Source organism: Nicotiana tomentosiformis, chromosome 11 (assembly GCF_000390325.3).
Source record: "Nicotiana tomentosiformis chromosome 11, ASM39032v3, whole genome shotgun sequence".
Taxonomy (NCBI): Eukaryota; Viridiplantae; Streptophyta; class Magnoliopsida; order Solanales; family Solanaceae; genus Nicotiana; species Nicotiana tomentosiformis.
Genome location: NC_090822.1, coordinates 9,600,580 through 9,610,267, shown reverse-complemented (window position 1 = coordinate 9,610,267; position 9,688 = coordinate 9,600,580). Strand labels below are relative to the sequence as shown.

General features: G+C 33.0%; 1 protein-coding gene and 1 non-coding gene across 2 annotated transcripts; both read right to left on the bottom strand.

Moving 5' to 3' along the window:
- Nucleotides 1–342: 342 nt before the first annotated feature.
- Nucleotides 343–415, bottom strand: TRNAE-CUC (transfer RNA glutamic acid (anticodon CUC)). Its single transcript has one exon. It is a non-coding gene; the product is annotated as a tRNA-Glu (tRNA).
- A 1,094-nt stretch (nt 416–1,509) lies between these two features.
- LOC104109535 (eukaryotic translation initiation factor 5A-3) lies at nt 1,510–5,234 on the bottom strand. Its single transcript, XM_009618865.4, has 5 exons — nt 4,945–5,234; nt 2,842–2,964; nt 2,679–2,735; nt 2,350–2,424; nt 1,510–1,851 (listed from the first exon to the last, which is right to left on the bottom strand). The coding sequence occupies exons 1-5, from the start codon at nt 5,065–5,067 to the stop codon at nt 1,747–1,749; spliced, it is 483 nt and encodes a 160-aa protein (XP_009617160.1). The 5' UTR covers nt 5,068–5,234; the 3' UTR covers nt 1,510–1,746.
- Between the last annotated feature and the right edge of the window lie 4,454 nt (nt 5,235–9,688).

Below are 9,688 nucleotides of genomic sequence, written 5' to 3'. Positions count from 1 at the left end.
ACAAAAGTACTCTAGCTGAAACACGGAAAGTTCCAGCATAATATGCTGGATTTTGGAGCTCCTGCATGTAAACTTCTAGTATATTACGTTAGACTCCAACACATTATGAGATTCCAGCACAATAAAAAATTCGGCTCCAGCATATTATGTTAGATTTTTTCGGATCGATGTTTTTGTTCAAATTTTATTTTTACATGAAAAGTAACTAAATTTTGATGTCTTTTGAAATTGTGGCTATTTTTCAGGCTATTTGTGATTTCCCCCCGAATAACATTATGGACTTTTGGAAACTCTTAAATAAATACTCCGAAGGGGAGAGCAAAATGGGCAAAATAAAAACAATTCCGTTGCCGGGACTTGAACCCGGGTCTCTCGGGTGAGAGCCGAGTATCCTAACCAGCTAGACTACAACGGATTTGTTACTTTAATGATCCAAAAACATAATAACTTCAAAACTAGCAATTGGATGGTCCTTACAGTAGAACCTTTTATAAGCATATCGTCCGATTTACAATTTACAACCTTTTATCTACACATCGGACAATTTACAATTTACATTACAGTAGAAACATACATCGTGATTTATCTCCAAAAGCAATCCAGGAATTTAAGTTATTATATGGTAACAGAGCATAAAACATGATCTGTCTCGAAAGGCGACTTAGGATTTTAAGTCAGTGAGTGCAGAATGTTACTAAATAGCATTGTCGCATTACCTTAACAAAACAACTGATTGTTAATACAATCATCGATCCAATCTCGAAACCAAACAATCTCTTTAATTCAGAATTTAGATACAAATATTAGAGCCAAACCTAAAGTGTATCTCACAGCTCAAATATCCTCAATGGGTTCCCATCTTCAAACAAATTTGACAAATACATTACATATTGAATTATGTTCCAAAGTTGACAAGTTTACTTCACACAGACATTACGACCATGTCCTTGTGCGTTAACCAAACGCCCGTCCACTCTAATCTTCTCTACTTAAATACTAGACCTTTATATGTGGCAAGATTCAAACTCGTGACCTACGTCTAACCTATACTTCGGACGATATGCTTTTATCATTGAACCATACCCTAGGGAGTGTATTGCAGGTAAAAATAAAGATGTTATTTTTTTTTTTTAAATGGTAGTGCCTAGCCAATTTGTGCGCACCTCCATTAATCCACCAAGAACCTGTTACCCCCGACAAAAAATATACCAAGTAACTCAATCCATCAATCTTGATGCCTTTTTTTTTTAAGTGTGTGTGCTCGAATTTATGAATTAAGGGCACATTATTTGCCTAAACATCTCCAAAATGAGATTATTTAAGTCATCAAGATATCTTGAAGCTTGTAATCAAACTGCTACAACTTAAATTATATAAGTGACAGATGCATATGTTTCAAACTACTACGATTTCACAAGTACCAAATGGCATTTTCTAAAAGGGAAAAACAAAGACAAATTTCCCAGTAAGGAACAATGAATAATCCAAAGAAGATGATCTGAATGCAGATTAAGCAAAATATAGGGCAACAGTTAATTATAATAACAGAAGTAACATTCTTGACTGTGCTGTGATGCTGTCAAAGGCTCAAAGCCAGTTCTTTCCTTTTAAGAGTGCAAATCAAAGCATTCAAGCCATCTCAATATGAGATTTTAACGCGAGTTTTTAATCAAGTGATATCGAAGTACCACGTTAGGATATGATAATGTCTTAACTATAGCAAAGGTTTATGCTGCAGAAACACAACTAGTTCTTGGTACCAATGTCCTTAACGGCATTAATCTGCTCTTCGCCCATTGCAGACATAACAGACAGCACAAGATCCTTTCCTTCCTGAAACCCATCTTTAACCTACGAAACACAACCCGGAAAAACTCAATCACTACGACTGTGTTTGGCATGACAAAATTCATTTTCCAGGAAAATAATGGAAAACGTTTTCGTGATGTAATTGATGAGTGGAAAGTATTTTTAAGAATATTATATATATATTAGCAAATCGGATTGTTTTTGACAAAATATTTGAGTACCAAAAATTTAATAATAATATTGTAAGTGTTAGTAGGAGCAACTGACAAAAGCGGGTTGCTCAGATGGTCGGCACCCCCCACCTACAACCCCAGGGTCGTGGGTTCCAGCCACCAAAGGATAGCTCCAACAAATGGGGATCAAAAGGGAGGGGAACAAAAATAAATAAATAAATAAATGGTTGGAGCAACTAATATGCTGAAAAAAAGAAGCTCATATAGTTGTAAGGAAAATAACTTTCGATGTCATGTTCCCCTTTTGTACTGTATAAAAAGATATATCAAAAGAAGCATTCTTTGCCGTATCGTCTGAAGTTGATACCTGCTTCAGCAGAGCCTCATCAGTGGGAAGCCGGAGATCATCCTTGGTGTTTCCACTTTCAGTAAGAAGGGAGACCTAAGACAATGAAACAAATCAAAATACATTGAGAACACTGAAGAAAGAATCAGCGAACGAAACTCCATCTTTGCAAACAGAACTTCATGGATTAAATCATAAAAATTGGATAAATTGTATCACAGAAACTTGGCAAACACCCAAGTTATTTTCCACTATTGACTTCCCGTCCATTACTCAATTTGGTCTTACTAACACCAAAAGAATATCAGTGACTGATCCCCACTTCACATAAGTAGTAAAAGAAAACTTACAAAACCATCTTCAGAGATGTCAATCAGCTGATAGTCTGTACGATTGACATGTGGCACCTGAGAAGAACATGTACAAAACAGGAAAAAATCAAACTTCCTTTGCTGGTAGACCAAGCAATACAATATTAGAGACAAAAAAGAGGAGAAAGAAACACTTCGTTACATCACAGTTGTGGGAGGAAGGAACGATATCTTCAAGTTTCTTTCCATTGAAAATGTCAATTGCCACAAAGTGACATTTAGCATGTCCGTGCTTGCCAGTTTTTGAAGTGGAGACCTCAACAACCTGCTCAAGATTACCATAATAAAATTCAACAACCTTCTTTGAACAGCCATGCATTCAAAAAGTAGACCAGTAAATGAATATACCAGGTAGCACCAAGACCAAAGAAAATAATGGTAACTCAGTATTTTGGCTGACACAACAGTCACACTGAACTAGAACCTATACTGGCCTTGCCTTTCATCATTTTCAGGAATAGAGGGGGGAATCAAGCGAGATAATATGTGTTAATCTTTTAAAGTGAACCTATTTATACTACAACACTTGCTGTTTATTTACTTTTACAGCTGAATAGTACTTGAAAATTCAAATCCATGATAAGGTTGCTAGTGAATAATTAAAAATCCGAATAGTCTGCTGTAAATGGACTAGTCAATCTTATAGAATCCCAGGAAGTTCCATTATTGCCTAGGAGCATGAGCACTATTTAGATATTTTATCCTCTTTGACCACCTTCTTCAGACAAGGTCAGGTAGCTCTATCATCGGGTAAAACTACGATATTTTTCCGTTTCAGAATGTTGTTTTGAGTAAAGAGTGTTACAAATACATTGCAGAAGATATACAATAAAGAGAAGAGACGGCAATTGATGGAATGTATCCAACAGATAATAAATCTGAGTTAAGATCCACTTCCTCGCTCACTTGGCTATATCCGCCATTTGAAATGACATGGGTTGTCTTGAAGAAAAAAATCTTGGGTAAAGAAAGAAGGTAAATGTGGCACTAAAAAGCCGCTAGTAATACATTTATCACTCTATCAAGGTTCCTAATTCTTAACCTGGTCCTGGTTTGGTTTGAGAAGAAAATATGGTGAAAGAATGAGAAGAAACCATCTCTTTTCTTTCTGTCTCATTTGTCTTGAACCTTACCATGCACTAAATTAAAATGTAAATGACATCCCTTCCTAGTTGTAAAGGGCGAGCTATTTAGAAGTCAACAGTCATATGGCACGAAAAAGTGCTAAATATGGTTTTGATGGTTTGATCGTCACTACCACCAAGCAAAACATTACTCCGCATGACAGACTAATCTCATTACACCCATCCTCACATTTCCTAACGAGATCGGAGGGTTGGGCTAAATAGCTTGAGAAGAGTATATATTAATTAGTTTGCAGGCTACTCCAACAAAAGACAAATCCCCATTTAAACTCAGGAGTAGAAGCACCTGTAAAGAAGTTCAAAGAGATTGAACCTTAAAATTGCATCTCAAAAGGAGCCTTAGGTAATGGCAAATATAGATACTAAATCGAGCTATTCAGTTTAGTTATCAAAACCAATCCAATTCAGCAAACATTTCTCAAACCTCTCCTAGCATCTACTCAATAACCGGATTCTGAATAAGGTTTCAAAGATTTTGACTTTCAGACATTTGATTCATTTCAATCACTCCCTCTGTCCCATTTTGTGTGATACACTTTCATTTTTAGTCTGTCCCAAAAAGATTAACTCCTTTAAATATTTAGAAACACTTTAGCTTTAAACTTCTCATTTACCGTTAATGTAATGCTTTTATAGCCACAAAAATATATGCATAAAACATCTCGATTTCTTGTTTACAGTCCATCACCATCAGATAAATTCGGACGGAGAGAGTAATAGCTAAAGCAAGGAAAAGTACAGCACACCAATCTGACATGTCAAATTACCAATAAAACATACTAGCTGACCAATATATACATACACATTAATCCAATCAATCATCATTCTTTTTTTTAAAAGACAATAAATCTAAACAACTAAACACACCCTTTTTCCTCTATCAGTAAATACATCTAAAAATCAATTAAAAAGAAAGATCCAGAAGAAACTGAAGCCAATCAGATTCAGAAAACAACACACACAGGCATCATAAGGAGATTATCATCAAGATCCGATTTATACGCACACCCAATTCGAGAAAACACATCAAAATTCAAAATATATGAACTAAAAAGATGAATTTAACCCAAAAATAAAAAGAAAAAAAAAGTGAATTTAACCTTGCAGGGGCGGCCTTTGATGACTATATAACCATTTTTGCGGATAGTACCAGCTTGTTGAGGGTAAGTTTTGGAGGCGCCTGCATCTGCCTTCGACTCAAAATGATGCTCTTCGTCCGACATGCCTATGCTTCTCTCTTTCTCTCTCTACAATGAATTCTTTGCTATTTTGGGGGAAGAACAAAGGACTTTACACAAAATTTGAGGACCCAACAAAAATGAGGTGACGCTTGTTTTATTTACGGAAAATTAACCCTCTTGTGCAACATATTTTAGGGTCACACAAATGTAAAATTTAGCCTAAGGAATGTTATGTGATGGATGTAATTTTTACGTCCTTGATTAAAAATAAAAAATTTAGCTAGCGTTTGGACATAGAATTGATACAAAAAATTTTGAAATTGTATTAAAAAATTAATTTTGAAAGTTGAAGTTATGTTTGGACATGCATTATTTGAAAAAAAAATTAAAATATTTTTAAAAACTGATCATATTTCATGAACAACAATGTTTTAGTTTTTTTCTGAAAAATAATAGCCAAAACCTATAGTTAGACGGGAGCTTAATGTATATCTAGTGTTAATATCAAATTAATAGATGTGTAACATAAAGAGTGGAGTTATGTAGTGTTAAAGGGTTTGACTAAATTTAATTCATCAAAAAATTATACTGCACAAATAGAATAAAAATAATTGTTTTGTTATATATAAATTATTAAATCGCCTTAATATATGGAAGGATTCTAATGTAATATAAGAAAGAATTCAAAAATTTCTCAAGGTTATAAGTTAAAACCCAAATTGTGATGTTTTAGAAAGGTAAGATGTAAAATTTTGACTTCGACATTGCTTGACGTGTTTGTACGTTGTACTTAAACTTATTGTACAAACATTGGATGGGGTAAGTTGTTATTTTTAACTAGATGTTTTGGATCGAATCTGAAGAATAGAGAAACTTATGATATGAAGCTCCTTTCCCTTTAATAGATATTATGCAATATAAATTCGAATTAATCATATTAATTAAAAAAAAAAAGAATTTAATGATTGTTTCTATATGGCTTTTGAATCAAATTCGTGTCGAAAGGTACATGTATTTATCGCTTTAGTAATAGACACTATAATGTTTTGTACGGCCCCATTTAATTTTCTATTTTGTACGGCCCCATTTAATTTTCTATCTTTGACTTTGTACATCCGGAAAATTAGAATTGTTTATATTCTATACGGATATGAACTGATTTCACAATAAGTTTTACACTATAACGATGGAAATTAATTATTCATACAAAATGCGAGGCGATTATTCTCGTGAGATATTTTAATTTATCTCATTATTGTACCAAACGATCCCTAATCGGAGAAATCCATTCTTCACCCCCCCCCCCTTATATCAAAAAATGATGGACATCTTTCACTAACTTTTTTTTGGTCAATTTAAGCAAGAATCTTGAAATTGACAACATTTATTTAACGATTTCTACGAGTATTGGAGAAGGAATTAGATGCCTCTAGTGAATGGACAGAACTAGTCCACGATGCTAATTTTAGGTATAATTCCTTATGATAAATATTTAGTATTTATTCTCATTATTTACATCAAATCCAAATAATTTAATTTAATATCTAAAAATTATAGTAAAAATAATTAGTGTGTATATGACAAATATATATCTTGTATTTATTAGTTTAATGTGGACATCAAGATCACGAATAAATTTACCATTCCGTATTTCCATCTTCTTGTTGATAGAAATTTATCTTATTTTTTCAAGTTATTTATTTTGAGGGAAAGGGGTCAAAAATGCCCCTCAACTGTAAAAAAAAAATAGAGCAAATTTGCCCTTAGTTTCTATTTAGTCTCAAACATGCCCTTATTATTAGTGAATTAGTTTAAATTTACCCATCAACTATGAGAAATAGATTTTATTTATCCTTTGTTAGACTTTGGTCCCAAATATGCGTTTATGATGAGTGGACTAACTTAAATGTGCCACTCAAAACTAACTAACTTTCAACTTCGAGATCAAATAGACTATTTTGAAAATTTTATCAGATCGTAAACTCTTTCAGATACTAACTAATTTCACTTAGTGAGATTAGAATGAACTAAATATATAATCATACATTTAGATAGCAGTTGAATCATAGAGTTATCATAAGTTTCTATTTTTATATCCCGATCTTGTCATTTTCTTGATCTATTTCTTGTTTAAAGTCACCCAACTATATTCTGAAAATAAATTAATTATCCATAAAGATAAGAGCTGTTTTTCTTTATACCATAGAATAGGAAGATATTAACTCAGTTGTTTATGGCAAGGTTACTTCTTCATGTGCAATAGGACATAATCACTCGATATGTTTGATTATGCATCAAAACTCTAGGTTCAATATTTGTACGTGTTATGAGTATGTCTAGTAGAATTTTACGGATCAATATGATGGCGTTTATTTTCGAAACGTTACAGGATGTTCAAAAAACTTCACTTTCTTTCTTTCCTTATTTGTTATATCATAACTCGTAAATAATGTTTTTAGACAGTACTTTTTAGAACTTTTTTGTTGGATGTTTCTCTTACTCAGAGTCATATACAGAAAATGCTATTAGATATAGTAAATAGTTATTTCGTGGTCAGTATTTTGCTCATGCTCTATCCTCAAGACAATGTTATGGTTATACACTGTAAGAATGAGATAAACTTATCCTTTGGCTTTGTGACTTTTGTCCTTTATGTTTTAAACTACTAGTTGGCCACATTGCCAATTCGTGCTGAATTCGTTTTGTTCTACTAATTATTAATACCTATGATAAGATTCTAACAAAGGCCTATGGTAGATCTCTATTTCCTAGTTAATTGTGTTCGAGATGTATCGCGGCATTCTCCTGTTTATCAGCTCGAACCTCATTCTTTTATGGTTGATGTTACGGATTAGCCTCACTCTTTAGGCCAGTAACTTTGCTCAACATTTTTTGCGGATTGTCAGCCTGTTCAGCTATCTAAGAGGATTTTCTGGAGATTTGATTTATTTTTTAAACTTTCTATATATTAAACTTAGAAAGAGCGTAGGACTTTCTCTCTAAGTAAAGAAAGTCAGATCTATCTATTGTAGTCATCCACTTATGTAGTAAGTAAAGTACCTTACACCTATGGACCCTGACACCACGATTATCATATATATATATATATATACTCCTTACAAAAATATGCTAGTGAAATGTCTTTAGTTATGCAAAAGCAAAATCATATTAGCCTCTTAGGACTTAAACTCTTATATAAACTACTCCTGCTATCTCAATTTATGTAATTTTTTTAATTTGTTTAAAGAAGAACGATATCTTTTTATATTTAGAAACAAATTAAATTTTAGTCTTATTTTATTTAATAAGGTGATTTATAGCTATATAAATGTCTAAATTAATTTTAGATTATAAGTTTTAAAAATCTTTTATTTTTTAACATTTCGTATCGAATCAAAATGTATCACATAAATTGGGATGGATAAGTAATGACTTTTGTGTGTTAGACTTAAATTGGAAGTAAGATTTGTACTACAAATGCTAACCAAAGTGACATAATGGGACCATGGATCATGAGGTTGACCCCATCCTCTTTAACGAGATATATATGAGAGAGTGTCCGAAGTAATTATTTTATCTTTTGGTTTTTCATCCGAGGTTTATTATCGTTAAAATAGCATGGACTAGTCAGTTTTCGGACTAGTAATTGAAAAATAGTCAGCAATTATAAAATTATTGAAAAATAGTTACTTTTTGCTGCAATACAGAAAGTTCCAGCATAATATACTAGAGATTGGAGCACTTGTGTATGAACTTCCAACATATTATTCTGGAACTCCAGCACATGAAAAGTTCCAGCATAATATACTGGAGATTGGAGCACCTGTGTATGAACTTCCTGCATATTATGCTGGAACTCCAACACACGAAAAGTTCCAGCATAATATACTGGAGATTGGAGCACTTGGGTATGAACTTCCAGCATATTATGTTGGAACTCTAGCACATTATGAAATTCCTGCATGTTATGCTGGAAGTTTACATGTAAAAAATTCGAACTCCAGTATATTATGCTGGAATATTTTCCGGATTTTGAACAATATTTTTGTTTAGATTTATCTTTACATAAAAAGTGACAACATTTTAATTATTTTTGAAACTGTGGCTATTTTTCAATTACCACATGTAAATCTGGCTATTTTTTAATTTGACCCTTCATTATCTATATTGGGGTCCGGCTTAATTTGGATTCGCGCAGGAAAGTCTCACATTGGGGAAAGAGGGGAGGGGTAAAGCGCTATATAACAAAGGCGATTTCATATCCAAAACTCAAACCCGAGATCTCTAGTTAATAAGGAATACTTACCGGCTGATGTTTGGCTATAATTATATATTTTTAGTGCATTACTGATAGAATATATGAGTCCACCAAACTGTATAGAGACCTGGTTCTATACCAGTTCCCACAGAAATAGCTAATGAACCAGCAAGTAAATGACACAGGAGATTTTACGTGGAGAAATCCCTGCTCAAGGGGATAAAAAATAACGACCTACACTTGTAGGATTTTAACTTCACTACTTAAGCAATCTTTAGATTACAACCTATTATAACCTAGGAATTAAACTCTTAATCCCTCACTAACTTATAATACACCTATTACAAGCCACTTTGCAATACACATATTACAAAGACTTCAATTCATGACTAACTTTATTCACGA

What these genes read in the sequence shown, in the direction of transcription:
- LOC104109535 (XM_009618865.4), bottom strand. Translation starts at nt 5,067, where the DNA reads ATGTCGGACGAAGAGCATCATTTTGAGTCGAAGGCAGATGCAGGCGCC. An exon ending in ACATCTCTGAAGATGGTTTT is followed by an intron (nt 2,425 to 2,678) that starts GTAAGTTTTCTT and finishes TCATTGTCTTAG; the next exon opens with GTCTCCCTTCTTACTGAAAG. An exon ending in ATGAGGCTCTGCTGAAGCAG is followed by an intron (nt 1,852 to 2,349) that starts GTATCAACTTCA and finishes TGTGTTTCGTAG; the next exon opens with GTTAAAGATGGGTTTCAGGA.